Raw genomic sequence first — 22,076 nt, forward strand, 5'->3', positions numbered from 1 at the left:
GCACATTTTAGAGTGGCCTGTGTCTGTAAGGATCATGCTGTTTAATCAGCTTCTTGATATGCCAAAGGAGAAATGCTCACTAACAGGGATGTAAACAAATTTGTACAGAGAATTTGAGAGAAATAAGCTTTTTGTGCATATGGAACATTTTTGGGATATTTTATTTCAGCTCATGAAACGATGGACAAACACTTTACATGTTGCGTTTTTATTTTTGTTCAGTATAATTATCTCTGTTCACTCTGAAATGGAAAAGCAGTATTTAAACATGTTGGTCAGAGTATTGTAACAGGACAACAGGAATTGCAACAGGTTGAATAGTTTGGAATGTTTATTTCCCCTTAGCCCGGCATCAGTGGAATGGATCTTCCCTTTGGGGATTTCTTTCAAAATTATACTTTTGCTGATCAGTCGCTGACCAGCACGGACCTGTTGGCGAGTAGCACAGACCCAGACTTCATGTACGAACTGGTAAGTGTTCTCCGTGCAGAGGAGCCTCTGGCAGGATCACAGCTTACAGATGATAGAAATAATTATATAAAGAATGATAGTAAAAAGCTCTGGAGCACCTTAAATGACATTTTGGGCGAAAAGGCAAACTCTGCTCCATCATTCATTGAATCAGATGGCTCATTCATCACAAAACCAACTGATATTGGCAACAACTTTAATGATTTTTTCATTGGCAAGATTAGCAAATTTAGGCATTACATGCCAGCAACAAACGCCAAACTTACACATCCATGTATAACTGACCAAATGATTAGAGACGAGCGTTGTCATTTTGAATTCCGTAAAGTGAGTGTGGAAGAGGTGAACAAATTTATTGTTGTCTATCAACAATGACAAGCCACCGGGGTCTGACAACTGGGATGGAAAAGGATAATAGCGGACAATATTGCCACTGCTATTTGCCATATCTTCAATCTAAGCCTACTAGAAAGTGTGTGCCCTCAGGCCTGGAGGGGAAGCAAAAGTCATTCCGCTACCCAAGAATAGTAAAGCCCCCTTTATTGGCTCAAATAATCGACCAATCAGCCTGTTACCAACCCTTAGTAAACTTTCGGAAATAATTGTGTTTGACCAGAGGCAATTCTATTTTACAGTAAACAAATTGACAACAGACTTTCAGCATGCTTATAGGGAAGGACACTCAACAAGCACAGCACTTACACAAATTACTGATTGGCTGAGAGAAATTTATGATAAAAAGATTGTGGGGGCGGTTTTGTTAGACTTCAGTGTGGCTTTTGACATTATCGATCATAGTCTGCTGCTGGAGAAACGTGTATGGCTTTACAACCCCTGCTATATTGTGGATAAAGAGTTACCTGTCTAACAGAACACAGAGGGTGTTCTTTAATGGAAGCCTCTCCAACAGAATCCAGGTAGAATCAGGAATTCCCCAAGGCAGCTGTCTAGGCCCCTTACTTTTTTTCAATCTTTACTAATGACATGCCACTGGCCTTGAGTAAAGCCAGTGTGTCTATGTATGCAGATGACTCAACACTATACACGTCAGCTACTACAGCGACTGAAATGACTGCAACACCTAACAGCGATGCAGTTAGTTTCAGAACGGGTGGCAAGGAATAAATGAGTCCAAAATATTTAAATAAAAACTAAAACCATTGTATTTGGGACAAATCATTCACTAAACCCTAAACCTCAACAAAATATTGTAATAAGTAATGTGGAAATTGAGCAAGTTGAGGTGACTAAACTGCTTGTAGTAACCCTGGATTGTAAACTGTCATGGTCAAAACATGTTGATACAACAGTAGCTAAAATGGGGGAGAAGTCTGTCCATAATAAAGCGCTGCTCTGCAACACTATCAACAAGGCAGGGCCTACAGGCCCTAGTTTTGTCTCTCCTGGACTACTGTTCAGTCGTGTGGTCAGGTGCCACAAAGAGGGACTCAGAACAGGGCAGCACGGCTGGCCCTTGGATGTACACAAAGAGCTAACATTAATAATATGCATGTCAATCTCTCATTGCTCGAAGTGGAGGAGAGATTGACTTCATCACTACTTGTTTTTGTGAGAAGTATTGACATGTTGAATGCACCGAGCTGTCTGTTTTTTAAACTACTGGCACACAGCTCGGACACTCATGCATACCACACAAGACATGCCACCAGAGGTCTCTTCACAATCCCCAAGTCAAGAACAGACTATGGGAGGCGCACAGTACTACATCGAAATGAAATCACATTTATTATTTAGCGGGTGGAGTGAAATAATTGTAAAATACTTGACTACAAAGAACTCTATTCCACATCAGGTAACTGATGCAAGCAGTAGAATCAGATAAAAAAGATAAAAATACACCTTATGGAACAGTGGGAACTGTGAAGAGACACACACACACACACAGGTACAGACACATGCATACGCACACATTGTAATATTGTTGAATGGTGGTATTATACATTTTGTATTGTAGATATGTAGTGGTGTAATAATGTTATGTGATGTACTGTTTTTATCTTTTGTTTTATGTGTGATGTAAGTGCCTTAATGTTGTTTGGACCCCAGGAAGAGTAGCTGCTGCCTTGGCAACAGCTAATGTTGATCCCTGATAAATACACATACAGAGAGGCAGGACAGGTGGTGTAGTAAAGAACACAACACGTTATGACAATACAATAAAAAATGTAACCTCTTTATTTACACAAAATATTGTTGTTTGAAGATGGTTGCATACTTATCCTTATCACACATCTATCAAAGGATAGGGCAATAATGTCAATTCTATGCACTATTTTCATCTCTGTACTTTCCTTTCCTCCCCAGGACAGAGATATGACTGGTCGCCAAAGTCCTAGAGTTGATCACTTCACGGTGGGGGACTGCAAGGAGATGATGGAGTGTGGGGAGCACCTCATGGAGCTGGTGGACAGCGATCCGGCCTACAGCTCTAACTTTGAGCAGTGGGATACGTACTGGGAGGACCTGACCAAGTACACCCGTTTCACCAGCTGTGACATCTGGGGCACCAAGGAGGCAGGCCTGGATGACTTCTCCAGCCCCTACCAGGACGAGGAGGTGATTGGCCGGACCCCCACCCTGGCCCAGCTCAACAGCGAGGACTCACAGCCCCCTGTGTGCGACACGCTCTACCACCCTGATCTGCTGATAGGGGGCCAGAAGCAGCACACCTCCCTCCACCCACTCTCCCTGAGCAAGAAAACAGCCGCCCGCCCGGGCCCCTCCTCTTCCTGCTCCAACCTGGTCAGGAACCCCCTGGGCGACTTTGCCAAGGGTTCCCAGAAGGCCACCTGGCCTGTCCCGTCCAGCACAGAGACAATGTCCAAGGCCCAGGGGACCAGCAAGATGGCCACCCTGGGCTACCACTGCAATGACTACGTGCGCAAGGCAAAGGTTCGCGTCAGCATGCCCCACCGGCCCCTAGTCGACATGCCCTCCCATCAGGTTGAGGCTGAAAACCACTTCACGTACAGCAGCAAGCCCCCTGAGCTGGCCACCACGTCTGGCTGTGCTGCCCCCGTGGCTGCTCCTGCTACTGCAGCCTCTGCCTCCGCCTCCGCCAGCACCCTGGCCTATGAGAAGACAGTAGAGCTGCCTCGCCGGGAGATGCCACCTGCCTCAGTGGGCACGTCTGGAGCTGTGCCCCCCATACTCCACTACCCTGTAGCTGGGGCTGGTGCCAGCGAGACCCTGCTGACTGCCAGTGGGAGTGACCCAGTCTCTGACAAGAAGAAGGAAGAGGAGCACAACTACTCCTTGTTCCTAACCCGAGCCAGGCTGGCCGGGAAAGCCCTCACTGAGATGGAGGAAGAGGAGGAGGAAGAGGAGGAGGAGGAAGAGGAGGAGGTGGGGGAGGACGAAGAAGATGCTGAGGGGGTGGAGCTGGATGAAGATCTGGATGAAGATCATGATGAGGGTTTTGGCAGCGAGCATGAGCTCTCTGAGAACGATGATGAGGAAGATGAGGAGGAGGACGATGATTATGAGGAGGATAAAGATGAGGACATGAGCGACGCCTTCTCCGAGCCAGGTAGCCATATATCAGGTAGACATTCACCTTTTTTTGACACCCACATTGGCCCTGAATGAGTCCGGCAGTTTATTACAAATGTCAGCTCCCTGTATAGAAAATTCACAGAGTTCTAGTTAGGAATCTCTTTGTAGCTGAAGAGTCACTCGGAAAGGAAATGTGTGATTGGTGAACTTGGCCTGGCCCATTGTGGACCAGTGAGTCAGCATTCTGGATTATAAAGGGATCTTGAGAATGGGGTCATGTTTGTGCTTTGGGTGGGTGAGATTGGACAGTATAATCATCAGGGTCAAGGGTTTATTTAAGCTGTTTTATAAGTGGAAGGCTCTCTGATCGACTGACCCTCTGCCCTTTTCTCATCATCACTCTCTCCCTATCTTCATCTCTCTCCTTTTTCATCTCTCTCTCTTTCTTAATCTCTCTTCCTCTCATCTTCATCTCTTTACCCTCACCCTTATCTCCCTTGCTAATATTCTCTCTCTCTTTCTCCTTCCTCCCTGTCCCTGGCCTGCCTGTTGTGATCAGGATGTGACAATGACGCGGTGGAGGACGTGAAGGGGCTGACGGCAGGGATCTCCAGGAAGAGGGGCAAGCGCCGCTACTTCTGGGAGTACAGCGAGCAGCTCACCCCTCCAAGCAGGAACGCTTGCTCAAGCCCTCTGAGTGGGACAGAGAGACCCTGCCCAGCAACATGTACCAGAGGAACGGCCCACACCATGGTGAGACAAGCTTTATCTCTCATAAAACACACACGCTCATCTGGTCAGTGGTCACATGTACAAGCACACACCACAAACTATCTATTGAACCACAATCATGTGAGCAAGTATGAATTCCCGCTTTTACAGATGCACTTGATGGAAGCCACACTCTTCATAGTTCATCAATTACAGTAGATGACATCTTACAGTATATTCCACCCTGTATGTAGGTTATAAATGTAACATTGCTGTTCCATTATTCATAGTGTACATTTATGGGTTTTGAATAGACACATTTCTATCTCAAATGGATTTGAATGTCCCTGCTGACAAAGGGACATGTCTCAGTGGTTAACTGGCTCGGTGATCGGCTGTGTGAACAGGGAAGTACACTCTGAAGAAGTCTCGGCGGACGGACGTGGAGGACTTGACCCCTAACCCTCGGAAGCTGCTGCAGATCGGGAACGAGCTACGTAAGCTCAACAAAGTGATCAGTGATCTGACCCCGGTCAGTGAGCTGCCCCTCACAGCCCGCCCACGCTCCCGCAAGGAGAAGAACAAACTGGCCTCTAGGTACTGGATACTCACCTTGAAACCTTTAAAATATTTTCAATTCTCGCTCTCCAGAACCTTCTCTTTCTGCTTTGTTACAGTTAACTTTGATACACGCCACTACTACTATCACTACTACTACTATCACTACTATCACTACTACTACTTTCACTACTATCACTACTATTACTACTATCACTAATGTTACTACTAATGCTACTACTACTATCACTACTACTACTATCACTACTTCTACTATCACTACTACTACTAATACTATCACTAATGCTACTACGAATGAAAAATGTATGCACTCACTAAAAAACTGTAAGTCGCTCTGGATAAGCGTGTCTGCTAAATGACTAAAATTTAAATGTACTAATGCTACTACTACTATCACTACTACTACTATCACTAATGCTACTACTATCACTACTACTACTACTATCACTACTGCTACTACTATCACTACTGCTACTACTATCACTACTGCTACTACTATCACTACTGCTACTACTATCACTACTACTACTACTACTGTTACTACATAAGGGGTGTTCTTGTTATATGTATACAGTGCATTCGGAAAGTATTCAGACCCCTTGACATTTTCCACATTTTGTTACATTACAGCCTTATTCTAAAATTGATTCAATTGTTTTTTTCCCTCATCAATCTACACACAATACCCCATAATGACAAAGCAAAAACAGGTGTTTTAGACATTTTTACATAAGTATTCAGACCATTTACTCAGTACTTTGTTGAAGCACCTTTGGCAGCGATTACAGCCTCGAGTCTTCTTGGGTATGATGCTACAAGCTTGGCACACCTGTATTTGGGGAGTTTATCCCATTCTTCATTGCAGAACCTCCCAAGTTCTGTCAGGTTGGATGGGGAGCGTCATTGCACAGATATTTTCAGGTCTCTCCAGAGATGTTAGATCGGGTTCAAGTCCGGCCTCTGGCTGGGCCATTCAAGGACAATGAGACTTGTCCCAAAGCCACTCTTGTGTTGTCTTAGCTGTGTGCTTAGGGTCATTGTCCTGTTGGAAGGTGAACCTTTGCCCCAGTCTGAGGTCCTAAGTGTTCTTGAGCAGGTTTTCATCAAGGATCTCTCTGTACTTTGCTCCGGTCATCTTTCCTTCCACTGAAAAACATCCCCACAGCATGATGCTGCCTCCACCATGCTTCACCATAGGGATGGTGACAGGTTTCCTCCAGACGTGACGCTTGGCATTCAGGCCAAAGAGTTCAATCTTGGTTCCATCAGATCAGAGAATCTTGTTTCTTATGGTCTGATAGTCCTTTAGGTGCCTTTTGGCAAAGTCCGAGCAAACTCCAAGGTGCCTTTTTCTGAGGAGTGGCTTCCATCTGGCCACTCTACCATAAAGGCCTGATTGGTGGAGTGCTGCAGAGATGGTTGTCCTTCTGGAAGGTTCTCCCATCTCCACAGAGGAACTCTGGAGCTCTGTCAGAGTGACCATCGGGTCTTGGTCACCTCCCTGACCAAGGCCCTTCTCCCCCGATTGCTCAGTTTGGCCAGGCGGCCAGCTCTAGGAAGAGTCTTGGTGGTTCCAAACTTCTTCCGTTTAAGAATGATGGAGGCCACTGTGTTCTTGGGGACCTTCAATGCTGCAGAAATATTTTGGTACCCTTCCCCAGATCTGTGCCTCGACACAATCCTGTCTCGGAGCTCTACGGACAATTCCTTCGACCTCATGGCTTGGTTTTTGCTCTGAAATGCACTGTCAATTGTGGGACCTTAAATAGACAGGTGTGTGCCTTTCCAAATCATGTCCAATCAATTGAATTTACCACAGGTGTGGACTCTAATCCAGTTGTAGAAACATCTCAAGTATGATCAATGGAAACCGGATGCACCTGAGCTCAATTTCAAGTTTCATAGCAAAGGGTCTGAATACTTACAGTACCAGTCAAAAGGTTGGACACACCTACTCATTCCAGGGTCTTTCTTTATTTTTACCCTCTTCTACATTGTAGAATAATAGTGAAGATATCAAAACTATGAAATAACACATTTTATTTATTTTATTTCACCTTTATTTAACCAGGTAAGCCAGTTGAGAACAAGTTCTCATTTACAATTGCGACCTGGCCAAGATAAAGCAAAGCAGTGCGATTAAAAACAACAACAACACAGAGTTACATATGGAATAAACAAAAACGTACAGTCAAAAAACACAATAGAAAATAGAAAATCTATATACAGTGTGTGCAAATGTAGTAAGTTATGGCGGTAAGGCAATAAATAGGCCATAGTGCAAAATAATTACAATTTAGTATTAACACTGGAGTGATAGATGTGCAGAAGATGATGTGCAAATAGAGATACTGGGGTGCAAATGAGCAAAATAAATAATGTAAATAACAATATGGGGATGAGGTAGTTGGGTGGGCTAATTACAGATGGGCTGTGTACAGGTGCAGTGATCGGTAAGCTGCTCTGACAACTGATGCTTAAAGTTAATGAGGGAGATAAGTGTCTCCAGCTTCAGAGATTTTTGTAGTTCGTTCCAGTCATTTGCAGCAGAGAACTGGAAGGAATGGCGGCCAAAGGAGGTGTTGGCTTTGGGGATGACTAGTGAGATATACCTGCTGAAGCGCATACTACGGATGGGTGTTGCTATGGTGACCAATGAGCTAAGATAAGGCAGGGATTTGCCTAGAAGTGATTTATAGATGACCTGGAGCCAGTGGGTTTGGCGACGAATATGTAGTGAGGGCCAGCCAACGAGAGCGTACAGGTCACAATGGTGGGTAGTATGTGGGGCTTTGGTGACAAAACGAATGGCACTACATCCAATTTGCTGAGTTGAGTGTGGGAAGCTATTTTGTAAATGACATTGCTGAAGTCAAGGATCGGTAGGATAGTCAGTTTTACGAGGGCATGTTTAGCAGCATGAGTGAAGGAGGCTTTGTTGCGAAATAGGAAGCCGATTCTAGATTTAACTTTGGATTGGAGATGCTTAATGTGAGTCTGGAAGGAGAGTTTACAGTCTAACCAGACACCTAGGTATTTGTAGTTGTCCACATACTCTAGGTCAGACCCGCCGAGAGTAGTGATTCTAGTCGGGCGGGCGGGTGCAAGCAGCGTTCGATTGAAGAGCATGCATTTAGTTTTACTAGCGTTTAAGAGCAGTTGGAGGCCACGGCAGGAGTGTTGTATGGCATTGAAGCTCATTTGGAGGTTTGTTAACACAGTGTCCAATGAAGGGCCAGATGTATTCAAAATGTTGTCGTCTGCGTAGAGGTGGATCTGAGAGTCACCAGCAGCAAGAGAGACATCATTGATATACACAGAGAATAGAGTCGGCCCAAGAATTGAACCCTGTGGCACCCCCATAGAGACTGCCAGAGGTCCAGACAACAGGCCCTCCGATTTGACACATTGAACTCTATCTGAAAAGTAGTTGTTGAACCAGGCGAGGCAGTCATTTGAGAAACAAAGGCTATTTAGTCTGCCAATAAGAATGCTGTGATTGACAGAGTCAAAAGCCTTGGCCAGGTCGATGAAGACTGCTGCACAGTACTGTCTTTTATCAATCGCGGTTATTATATAGTTTAGGACCTTGAGTGTGGCTGAGGTGCACCCATGACCAGCTCGGAACCAGATTGCATAGCAGCGAAGGTACGGTGGGATTCGAAGTGGTCGGTGATCTGTTTGTTAACTTTGCTTTCAAATACTTTCGAAAGGCAGGGTAGGATGGATATACAGTGAGGGGAAAAAAGTATTTGATCCCCTGCTGATTTTGTACGTTTGCCCACTGACAAAGAAATTATCAGTCTATAATTTTAAGGGTAGGTTTATTTGAACGGTGAGAAAAATCCAGAACAACGCATGTCAAAAATGTTATACATTGATTTGCATTTTAATGAGGGAAATAAGTATTTGACCCCCTCTCAATCAGAAAGATTTCTGGCTCCCAGGTGTATTTTATACAGGTAACGAGCTGAGATTAGGAGCACACTCTTAAAGGGAGTGCTCCTAATCTCAGTTTGTAACCTGTATAAAAGACACCTGTCCACAGAAGCAATCAATCAATCAGATTCCAAACTCTCCAGCATGGCCAAGACCAAAGAGCTCTCCAAGGATGTCAGAGACAAGATTGTAGACCTACACAAGGCTGGAATGGGCTACAAGACCATCGCCAAGCAGCTTGGTGAGAAGGTGACAACAGTTGGTGCGATTATTCGCAAATGGAAGAAACACAAAATAACTGTCAATCTCCCTCGGCCTGGGGCTCCATGCAAGATCTCACGTAGTGGAGTTGCAATGATCATGAGAACGGTGAGGAATCAGCTCAGAACTACACGGGAGGATCTAGTCAATGATCTCAAGGCAGCTGGGACCATAGTCACCAAGAAAACAATTGGTAACACACTACGCCGTGAAGGACTGAAATCCTGCAGCGCCCGCAAGGTCCCCCTGATCAAGAAAGCACATATACATGCCTGTCTGAAGTTTGCCAATGAACATCTGAATGATTCAGAGGAGAACTGGGTGACAGTGTTGTGGTCAGATGAGACCAAAATCGAGCTCTTTGGCATCAACTCAACTCGCCGTGTTTGGAGGAGGAGGAATGCTGCCTATGACCCCAAGAACACCATCCCCACCGTCAAACATGGAGGTGGAAACATTATGCTTTGGGGGTGTTTTTCTGCTAAGGGGACAGGACAACTTCACCGCATCAAAGGGACGATGGATGGGGCCATGTACCGTCAAATCTTGGGTGAGAACCTCCTTCCCTCAGCCAGGGCATTGAAAATGGGTCATGGATGGGTATTCCAGCATGACAATAACCCAAAACACACGGCAAAGGCAACAAAGCAGTGGCTCAAGAAGAAGCACATTAAGGTCCTGGAGTGGCCTAACCAGTCTCCAGACCTTAATCCCATAGAAAATCTGTGGAGGGAGCTGAAGGTTCGAGTTTCCAAACATCAGGCTCGAAACCTTAATGACTTGGAGAAGATCTGCAAAGAGGAGTGGGATAAAATCCCTCTTGAGATGTGTGCAAACCTGGTGGCCAACAACAAACGTCTGAACTCTGTGATTGCCAACAAGGGTTTTGCCACCAAGTACTAAGTCATGTTTTGCAGAGGGGTCAAATACTTATTTCCCTCATTAAAATGCAAATCAATTTATAACATTTTTGACATGCGTTTTTCTGGATTTTGTTGTTGTTATTCTGTCTCTCACTGTTCAAATAAACCTACCATTAAAATTATAGACTGATCATTTCTTTGTCAGTGGGCAAACGTACAAAATCAGCAGGGGATCAAATACTTTTTTCCCTCACTGTAGGTCTGTAACAGTTTGGATCTAGAGTGTCACCCCCTTTGAAGAGGGGGATGACCGCGTTAGCTTTCCAATCTCTGGGGATCTCAGACGATATGAGAGGTTGAACAGGCTAGTAATAGGGGTTGCGACAATTTCGGCGGCTAATTTTAGAAAGAAAGGGTCCAGATTGTCTAGCCCAGCTGATTTGTAGGGGTCCAGATTTTGCAGCTCTTTCAGGACATCAGCTATCTGAATTTGGGTGAAGAAGGCAAAGGGTGGCTATTTGAAGAATCTCAAATATAAAATAAATTTGGTTTGTTTAACACTTTTTTGTTTACTACATGATTCCATATGTGTTATTTCATAGTTTTGATGTCTTCACTATTATTCTACAATGTAAAACATAGTCAAAATAAAGAAAAACCCTTGAATTAGTAGGTGTGTCCAAACTTTTGACTGGTAGTGTATGTAAATAAGGTATTTAAGTGTTTAGTTTTTAAGAAATTGGCAAACATTTCTAAAATCCTGTTTTCGCTTTGTCATTATAGGGTATTGTGTGTAGATTGAGGATTTTTTTCAATTTAATCCATTTTAGAATAAGGCTGTAACGTACCAAAATGTGGAAAAAGTCAAGGGGTCTGAATACTTTCCGAATGAACTATACCTTTACACCAGCTGTTTGTCTCTCTGTTCAGGGCCTGTCGACTGAAGAAGAAAGCTCAGTATGAGGCCAACAAAGTCAAGCTGTGGGGTCTGGGCACAGAATACGGTATGTTGATAGGTTATGTTGAATAATACACTTTTCCCACAGTCAATTTCTCTCTTGGTTTCCGTTTTGTACATTGGGCAATTGGTAGACTGTCAATTGTCCTTCTGAATAATTTGTGGTTTAGGGAAGGAAGTTATTATGGTTTGTGTTTGTAAATAGCTTTATTGCCAATCTCTTTCTCTCTAAAAAATAACAATTACATTGCCCTTTTTATCTTTTGTTCCAGATCGGCTTCTGTTTGTCATCAACACCATAAAGGAAGAGATAGTGAACAGAGTGCAGGATATCTGCGACGACAAGGGAACTAGCATGACTGAAACTCTGGACAAACTCATCGAAGAGACCCTTGGTAAGATGATTTATTTTTCGTAAGTAGCAACAGAAATATAGTTTTGAGCCCAAACACAGTTTAAACAATGGCTGTTAGAAGCAGCAAAAATCCAGCACTCTATAAACTTGTCCTTTTTCATTCTGCAGTGAAGTCACCAGTTGCCGGGCAGACGTCTGACTTTGTTAACCAGATCCTAGAGACCACTGGCAAAGGGGATCCCACTGGAGGACTGGTCGGGCTGCGCGTACCCACGTCTAGAGTGTAGACGTCTGCTGATGGCACACTCAAAGCCATTCTTGTCCGACACTGTAACGGCACACCCTCTGCATGCCCATTCCATCCAGGAATCGCATCACCATGCCCTGTGGGAAGACATACATACCACGCTCCAAATGTATGTATGTATGTCTTCATACTGTGAGCATGTGCTGAAATGAAACTTAGTATCTATCTCTGCACTTAGTAGTCTGTTACTCGCCATTTGTGCGCGTGGCTAGTGCACATGGCTAGTGAGGTTAGGGCCGCAGTGTTTGCGAATTCAAAGCCACTATGAAAAATACCTCCCGAAATGTTTATGTTGAAAAATCAAGCAAAACAGAATGATTATCAGTTCTAGCTGTAGCCATTTCCTGTAGCGTTCAAACTACCCGTTTCATGCCTGCGTACCAGGGTGGGAAAGGCAACACAAGATGCCGTTATATTTAGAGTGAGACGACGAGATGGCACGAGATATTTGGTATTGAAACCTAAATATTAACTTGTCAATCCCATGTCTTTGTCACCTTACTGAACTGTGCTTCCCAGATGAAAAACAGCCACTGGGTATTCCATAGTGTATACTGTTGTGGAGGTATAGGGAACACTTCATACCTGTTGTGGTCTGCTTTCCCATTCTAGTACCATGGCATTCACATAGGAGGAGATGTTACCCAATACTCTCAACCTGCCAACCACATTATAAGGCAACAAAAACACACAAGCACCTGAAATACTACTAATATTATGAAAAAAGGAAGTCTACTTTGACAGAATGACGCTAAAAAATAGGATACACAGGAATGCAGTGAGAAAGGTTGTTTTGCGATTTGGCCTGATGGTTCTATAGTCCATTGTCCTGTGTTTTTGCAGTTGAGAAGATATTTCAAATAGACTTGAGCAGAAGGCCACTATATTCCCATCCTTTGCATGGGAAGATTCTTAGTCATCTGACTATAAGCTAGATGATGTGATTATAACCAACCATTCCCTCTATCTATATACCCTTTGGTTGAAGTCTCTTCAAATGATAACACCATTGGCTTCTTGCAAAGTAGGGATGAGAGGGCTAAGAGTTTGAAGTTCCTTAGTTTGGTGTGTTCATATTTGTATTTAATAACAGTACTGTTCATTGTGCCTTGTATTTAAAGTGAGATGATTACACAAGTGGTTGAAGGATAGTGGACCATTTTACACTGAGGGAGAGCAGAACATGGTGCAGGGAAGGTCAAGGGGTTTGTTATGTATTTCTGCTCTTTCAAGATATTCTGAATGTACATAAGAACATGGAACATGTAGATATATGCCACAGAGTCTGTGCATTGTATTATTAGATGGCTCTGACAAAAATGTACTTTGGTTATCGGTACTTGGACTTTGGGGCAGGGGATGGGAATGGGAGGGTTAAAAATAATATTCGTATAGAATTTGAAAAATATTTGCACACTATATTTTGATTGCTTTTTGTACCAAAGACACATGCAACGCAAACGGCGACTAGCCAGATAAAGTAAGGTTTTGCACAGCTTACCTGACACCGTATTGAATGTAGGAAATGTGGTAGGGTCAGGGATTTTCATTGAACTGTGAAATTTGCTTGGGTCCAATTATGTACTGAAAGAAGCATTCATTAATATTTTCTAAACGGCTCCTGTCAGTTGGCTTCTCAAGTGGATTAGTTGCTTTGGAAACATTTGAAAGATTCCAGAAGTTACATGTAATACTCCCACCTCTTTTTATTGTGCTTTGGCACAAAGTAGAAAAGAGGGAGAACAATTGCATAATACCCTTTTATTTTGACTGTTTGTCAAAATGTCACAAATAACCAAAAGGTGTATCACTTCTATAATTTATGTAGGTGAGACGGATATACATACACTACCGTTCAAAAGTTTGGGGTTACTTAGAAATGTCCTTGTTTTCTAAAGAAAAGCAATTTTTTTGTCTATTAAAATAACATCAAATTGATCAGAAATACAGTGTAGACATTGTTAATTTTGTAAATGGCTATTGTAGCTGAAAACAGCTGATGTTTTATGGAATATCTACATAGGTGTACAGAGGCCCATTATCAGCAACCATCAGTCCTGTGTTCCAATGGCACGTTGTGTTTGCTAATCCAAGTTTATCATTTTAAAAGGCTAATTGATCATTAGAAAACCATTTTACAATTATGTTAGCACAGCTGAAAACTGTTGTGCTGATTAAAGAGCAATAAAACTGGCCTTCTTGAGACTAGTTGAGTATCTGGAGCATCAGCAATTACAGGCTCAAAATGGCCAGAAACAAATAACTTTATTTTTCTAACTTTCAAATAACAGTGAAGAGGCGACTCCGGGATGCTGACCTTCTAGGCAGAGTTGCAAAGAAAAAGCCATATCTCAGACTGGCCAATAAAAAGAAAAGATTAAGATGGGCAGTCTGAGATATGGCTTTTTCTTTGCAACTCTGCCTAGAAGGTCAGCATCCCGGAGTCGCCTCTTCACTGTTGACGTTGAGACTGGTGTTTCGCGGGTACTATTTAATGAAGCTGCCAGTTGAGGACCTGTGAGGCGTCTGTTTCTCAAACTAGACACTCTAATGTATTTGTCCTCTTGCTCAGTTGTGCACAGGGGCCTCCCACTCCTCTTTCTATTCTGGTTAGAGGCAGTTCGCGCTGTTCTGTGAAGGGAGTAGTACACAGCGTTGTGTACGAGATCTTCAGTTTCTTGGCAATTTCTCGCATGGAATAGCCTTGATTTCTCAGAACAAGAATAGACTGAAAGTTATTTGTTTCTGGTTATTTTGAGCCTGTAATCGAACCCATAATTGCTGATGCTCCAGATACTCAACTAGCCTCAAAAAGGCCAGTTTTATTGCTTCTTTCATCAGCACAACAGTTTTCAGCTGTGCTAACATAATTGCAAACGGGTTTTCTAATGATCAATTAGCCTTTTAAAATGATAAACTTGGATTAGCAAACCCAACGTGCCATTGGAACACAGGACTGATGGTTGCTAATAATGGGCCTCTGTACGCCTATGTAGATATTCCATAAAACATCAGCTGTTTTCAGCTACAATAGCCATTTACAAAATTAACAATGTCTACAGTGTATTTCTGATCAATTTGATGTTATTTTAATGGACAAAAAAATTGATTTTCTTTCGAAAACAAGGACATTTCTAAGTGACCCCAAACTTTTGAACGGTAGTGTATGTATATCATTAAGTGTTGTGTATTTATAGTGCTGTCCATTCATGCATACACATATATCTATCTATTGTGAATTGCCACTTTTTCAAATTGATACATTAATAAGCATGACACATTTCTAAGGCCTATCCTCACATTCAGAGAAACTTTGAAAAAAAATGGAATGAAAAAAACAAAAACATTTTTGTACTATTTGCCTTTTACCTTTTTCTGTTGGTGCACATGTATGTCATTTGAGAGATGTTCAGAGATATGCATTTCTGGATGGTGACTGCATGAGATAGGGAGGGGTTTCTGGATGGTGACTCTGCCTGAGATAGGGAGGGGTTTCTGGATGGTGACTCTGCCTGAGATAGGGAGGGGTTTCTGGATGGTGACTGGGAGGGGTTCCTCTGTTTTTTGTGATCTTTGTGAAGAGGCTCTAGTTTTTTAGGGGTTGTTCTGAAAGTAAGGGATTGAATATCATGGATATCATTCTGGTTTCTTTGTGTCCTCCGCCTCAGTTCTTGACACAAAGCTGCTCTGTTGCACTGAGTCACGGGGAAGATTGATCGAAAATGAATGGATGATAATTCTCAATTGAATACTTGCAATTGTAGTCTTAACCTGTATTACAATCTCAGCCCAGACGAAATGAGACGAGCAGCTTTTAGAGAGAGAATGCTCTTAGCTCAAGCGTCTCTGTCTTTGCTGCTGTAACTTGTCAATTTGAAAGACTAGGATTGTTTATTTCAAGAGAACATGGAGACTTAAGGCTGAATTCAATCAAACCGGCACAGCTGAAAACCCTCACTGCGGAAAAGTAACATTGTCCTTATTCTGAGAAAAGGCATGTTTTAATTGAAAATATGTTTTCTTTTATCTAGTGAGCATTTTCTTATTTCAGTACTTAAGATATCTGAACATGCCTTTTGTTCGCTGTAGAGAAACAACGTTATTGTTCCGCAAAGCAGGTTTCCCGCACTGCATGCCATAGACTGATTTACTCCATCTATTTTTCATTAAATTAAAAAAGGGAGAAAATGCAGTTTCTCTGAAACTAGAATGATATGTTTATGATAAGATATCTTATTCTACTTACTTTGTTAGTGTAGTCAAGATTCTCTATATACCGTCCATGGTTTGTTTTTGTAGTGTTTCATTTTGTAAATGGATTATCTTCTAAATGTTATATTTGTATAGTATATTCTATATTACATGTATGAAAAAGAAAGCACTTTGTTAAAAAAAAAAAAGAGAGAGAAAGAAGAAGAAAAGCATTTTTCCTTCCATTTGCTGCTAAACCGACCTTGTTTGAATGCTGCAGTGAGTACTTGACTTCTGTAACCTGACCAGGACAGTGTGTTGGGGAGGTCTTAAGAGGGCGATCAACCTTTTGATTACAACGCCCCTATGTTCTGAATGACTCTAACGTCATGAATTCATTTGCCTTCAGTAGAGATTTCCTATGGAAAAACAAATTCTGCTTTGGGTTTTTCTTCAGGTTGATGTACAGTGTAGACACATTTCTTCTGGGCATTTGCCAGAGAGTTATTGTTATCATTTTTAAAGTAATTTGTACTTGTAACTTGTACTTAATGGGGAGGGGGAGACTGAGGTACTCACAAAGGCCCACGTCCTTTTGTGAGTGCCTCAGAAGGAAAACTATTATCACTGTACTGTATGGCAAGTAATTTGCAGTGGAGATTTAATCCGGGATACTTTTTGCCTTTTCAAACACCCATCCATTCACTTAAGATGGCCAATTGCAAAGCAGTGTTGCTGTGGCAACCGATCTCGGCCAATAATGTACTGTCTACAACAAAGACCTTCAACCTGGTGATATGCTCAAATCAACAATGGCCTCCATTGGGATCATTGATGGCAAGTGAGGTTGAGCTAGGGGAATTAATGTTGTGTAAGAAGCTAGTGGAACATAGTGTTGTGAGGCTGATTCCAGCATCGGGTGTGTCCACGCAGGTTTTCACATTTAACATGATGGGCGCAAGCTGTGCAACTTTACATTCTAACCAGGAGACTCTGTGGCATTTTAACAGTCAAGGAAGTGGTTGACATTCAAAGCCAGTAACTATTCCTTCTGCTCTATTGACATCAAACATATAAACATATATATTAAGATAATAGATTGTGTAATTATGTGCTAGTCTGATAATTGAATCCATTGTGGTCTCTTCTGCAGCGAATCAGGTTAACTACCATTCTTCTAATAGAAATATATGTAATAGAGTAGTAAATCAAAGGAAAATATATTTATGTATTCCAATTAAAGTTATTTCTGCAGTTCAAGAACTTTGTGTGCATTAATAGAGAATCAATTAAAAAAACAAAATGGTGCGAAGCTCTCTACAGGATAAGAATAGAAAAAGGCCAATGGACTTGAAAGTATAAATATTTTACCTAGATTCGTTTTTCTTTATACTCTAACAAACTGAAACAACATACAAACTTTTTTTTTTTATTCAAAAGGGAAATAAATTAGATTTCTAGTTGTGATCCAACCTCTGTTTTACTGCGCTGCTGCTCATGTATGGTTGGTCATTCATGGATTATATTGTATTAAAAAGATGACAGTTCATTATACATTACATATGCCTATGCTTAACAGACCTTTTACTCTTTTAACAAAGTATTACATTTTGATCACATTTGAGTTAACCTTCTGCTAAGTCGATAGACGTCTAATGGCAGCATTACCAAACACCGCCGATCACAATGAGAATGAGACCGATCTCGATTTATTCAAATTCTCCCAAATGGCTACAGTAGACTCTAGAGAGGAGGAGGCAAGCGTATTTGTCCTCTTTCTTTCAATTCCTGATATGATTTTGGCTTGCTTTGTATGTAGTTGTTTGTAGTGTATGTGATGACAATGTTCTTTAAATGGCGCACTATGCATATCTTACTTGTTTGAGTAAGACCGTGTGTTGCTTTAGTTTTTCAGCTGTCTCGTGTCTGAGCAGAGCATTTTCATTTACTTTATACAAAGAAGCTTACACTGTCTCCATAACCCTATGGAGTTGTTCCTAGTGGTGATTGGCAGGTGGGGATTGAGTGGAGCTATTTCCTCTGAAAATGGAAGAGCCACGCATGTGTAACGGAGAAAGACCTGTCTAATAACTGCTAGATGAATATGTTCTTCTTTCCATCTTATCTAACCAGTTGAATGCTTTATATTTTTGTTTTAAACTGTCATTCAAAGGACCTGCGTTCTGCCATTATATATACTTTCCCCCCCCTACACCCATAGTATCTATAGGAATTGAGAACTTAAAGTATTAACACTTGTATAGTAGATTTTTTCATGGGCTGTATTTTGCATATAACATTGCTTCAATGCTTAAAGGGGCGGGCAATCAGCAGTTGCTACTTAATTTTTTTGATTTATAAATTTAATGATACGTATCCATTGATTCTTGAACAATATAGCTTAAATGCCTCATTAGGTAAGTTCAACAGTCGTACCCCATCAGAAGCCAAAATATCAGCTATTTTTACTCCAATGTTTATAAACAAAGTAAATGTGAAGAAACACTAGCCTAAAAACAATTCTATATCATGGGATGGTCTCCTTGCATCCATAGCTCTTTGAATTTGAGAGTGGTTACTAGTGCTGAGCGATTAACCAACAACGTCGGTTCAATGAGTTGAATTCCATTTAGTTGGTTTTTTTAGGGGAGGCCCGACTCGTCGTTTCTCTAGAGAGAAATCATGTCAGGAACTATGTGGGATGCTTGGCTGAAGGGAGTTTTCATTGAGCAAATATTCCACCTAGTTCCGGGCAAGAACGTGGTAATTGACTACAATGACCATAATCCATTACGCCTGTTTTTTCCATCTTGGACCGAGACGGATACACTTTTTTATGCCTGCTATGTTAGGTTAGATAAACACAGGCCACATGAGAGAGGAATGTACACAACAGGACTACGGGAGGGATAGAGACAGTTGGTGAAAGTATGCCTTATCTACTTTGAAAAACAAGTACAGACAGCTCTGCAGCATGCTTAGGCAGGCTAGCCTAGCTAAATAGGATGACTAAAGGCAGTACAGTATGGGGAGCACATAGAGTGTTGTTTGGCTGCTACTGCCTAAGCAGAGATTATGACTTTAAACAATGAAAAATAATGAAGTCATCAAATAAAAAATTAAGTAATATACACAACTGAAATATTTTATTATTTTAATTAATTTAAGTAATTTTCTATTGCTGTCTACCTAATGTGGACCTGACGGAGACAATGGAATATTTAAACAAATTTAGCAATTGAATGTTCATTTTTGGGCTTTGGAATTCCCATGAAAAAGTTATAAAATCATTGTCATAATGCATTTAATGTTTAAAAAAAGAATTGAAATCGAAAACCGTTATTTGTTAATAATCAAACCGAAACTGAACCGACCTCAAATCACTAATCGCGCAGCGCTAGTGGTTACATATCTCCAGCCCCATCCCCCAGTTTTTTCCCGAAACGGGTGAGGAGGACGCTTTGCTATTGTTTCAACTGCTGATTGCCGCTTTAAGCATTGCAGAAGCATTTCAAAAGCATTCTTTCATGTTAACTTCCTCAACTCCCCCATATTGCTTGTGGAACTGCTCATACTCAAAGGTTACATGCTCTATGCAGTATAACCGTTTTGATGTAATATATTGTTGGATAAGTACATGCAGAGAATATGCATAGGGAATGACCATTGTGCATGAAAATCTCACTCATCTGATGTGTTTGTTACTGGGTCCAAATGTACTGAGTAATGGGTGCATCTTCACCTTGAGTCCAAGGATTTTGTAAGTGTCAAGGACTATGTCCATGTGGGATTTGAACTTAAAACAATAAGCATAGAGAGATTTTGTTTTGGATGTTGATGAACATATTCAGATCAAACTATTTTCCATTGCGTACCCACTGTTTTTATGAAAACAAATCGTACAAACAGAAGCATACCCACAACTCACTTGGTTTTACAAAATGTCAAACATTATTTTAATACAATGCCTGCTAAACCAGGTGCCTTAAAAAAACGAAACTAAAAAAAACAAAGAGAATCCAAACTTGATCTACACTCAAAGTCCTGATGTTTTGTATGGATACAATATCTACTATCTTTCTGCCCACTATGCCAAGAATTCGGACATTTACTCTGTCTGGTGTTTTAACAGCGTGGAGTGGTGATCTCATGTACAGATGAAAATGTATGCTGCTTTGCCTCAGACAGTTTTCTCATAAATTGAATGTAGTCTTCCTTCAAAGGATTCAATTCAATATAAGGATATGTTCATACTCAAAGATGTCCAGTGTAACATTGGGTGAGAGAGACTATCCAAAGTGTGCTGCAATCATGATTCAGAGGAATTTGAAGTTTTTGTATGGTTGATGTCCTTATTTCTGTAAACCTTTTATTATTTATTTTGTATTTATGCTCTAAATCAGTAAATTGTTGCACACGTTTGAATTTTTTAAATATTTTTTTGCCTTTTCTACTTAGTCCTTACCTACTTGCCATACCATTTTTATTATTTTAATTTGAAATATTTCCTCTAGTTTACTTATAGAAATTATTTTAGATATTCATGATATCGCAGCGAGCTAAATGTTCTTGCTGAAATACATTTATCAGACTCAGAGCGTTCACCAATGGTGATTTATTTTGTTGTTGAGTTTTCTATAGAACCGGTAGATCTGCTTTGCAAAGACAATGTCGAAACTTTCAAACCTATTGTGTCCCCTCAAAAATTATCAAGATAATAGTGCCTCTTTGGTCCTCATTTTGTACTGTTCCACAAACGGCTGGGTTTCACTTTACCTGGAGTAGTGTCACATACAAGCAGATGGCCTTTAGCAGCCGTTCTTCAATGAACAAACAAGGTTTGAAACAATAACTCTTAATGACACATATTGAGGTTTGCATTGTTCAACTTAGATCTATATTAACCATGGAGTTCCAGGAAACAAACCTTGATGTCTCTAGTAATTACGCAGGGGCAGGTGGTGTTTTAAAAGTGCCAATGCCTGTATAATGCTTAAAGCGATGGTGATTGTGAAGTGGTGGGCATCTGCACAAAACCAGGTTCCTTGATTTCCCCAGATTGCTCCAAAGTTCCACCACACAGGTCCCTTTATAACCTAAGATTGAAGGGGGCACTAATTGGAGAGTGAGTTTAAAACAAACAATGCAAACAGCTGATAGGAGTCGCCACTCACCAGCCATGGTGCTGAATCTCAACGACGTACTTGAACTCCCTCAAGCTGCCACTCGGCCCCTGTTGCCGTGTTGGCATGCTGCTCGGGAGCGTTGCAACTCTTGACCATTTCCCAGATAACTTATTTGGACAGTGACTGACTGCTTTAAGACCCGCTTGTAGTCACTGCAGTGTCGGTGTCAGTAAGTCCTCAGTAATGGTCGTCGACGACCGTTTTTGAATTTAATTGAAGTGGATTGGCTGGTAGCTTTGATCGGATGATTTTTGCTTCAGGAAAGGCATAGCGATCAGTAAGGGTCACTAGGGCTGGTGGGCAGAGATCTCTCATCCCTTCACATAAGTGTTGGGGTAAGTGCTCCTACATGCAGACCAATTCAATGATTACCAATGACATTGAGAAAACGGATATAACCCTTTTTCCAAGCACCATAAACACATCATATTCACACTGCAATGATTTACATTTCCTTCCAAACTTGCCAAATCAATGAGGTGAGAGAAAAATGTAACATTATTTGTGGTTTTAGTAAGGTTAACTATAAATTATTTTTGGAAATCCATACGACTCCCAATGAGGATAATTTAAAGATATCTCACCCATTCTAAAAACTACACAATTCATGCCCTTGTTGTAATGCTTCTGATGTATGGTATTTAATAGATAATTTAGCATGGGAACTTTAAGTAGTTAGTACTGTGTGTGTACTCCCCAAGTGTAAAATATTTGTCACAGTAGGAAGGCTGTATTTCAT

At 41.4% G+C, this 22,076-nt stretch overlaps 1 protein-coding gene across 1 annotated transcript; it reads left to right on the top strand.

Annotated features, from left to right (window-relative positions):
- Positions 1–328: 328 nt before the first annotated feature.
- On the top strand, positions 329–13,478 carry LOC123492176 (CREB3 regulatory factor-like). The gene is given in 8 exon segments (XM_045224230.1): positions 329–471; positions 2,797–4,021; positions 4,547–4,651; positions 4,654–4,740; positions 5,106–5,295; positions 11,271–11,344; positions 11,571–11,693; positions 11,822–13,478. Coding segments are annotated over 8 exon segments (2,034 nt in total). The 5' UTR covers positions 329–360; the 3' UTR covers positions 11,941–13,478.
- The last annotated feature ends 8,598 nt before the right edge of the window (positions 13,479–22,076 follow it).

The sequence above is a fragment of the Coregonus clupeaformis genome, chromosome 13 (assembly GCF_020615455.1).
Source record: "Coregonus clupeaformis isolate EN_2021a chromosome 13, ASM2061545v1, whole genome shotgun sequence".
Lineage (NCBI taxonomy): Eukaryota > Metazoa > Chordata > Actinopteri > Salmoniformes > Salmonidae > Coregonus > Coregonus clupeaformis.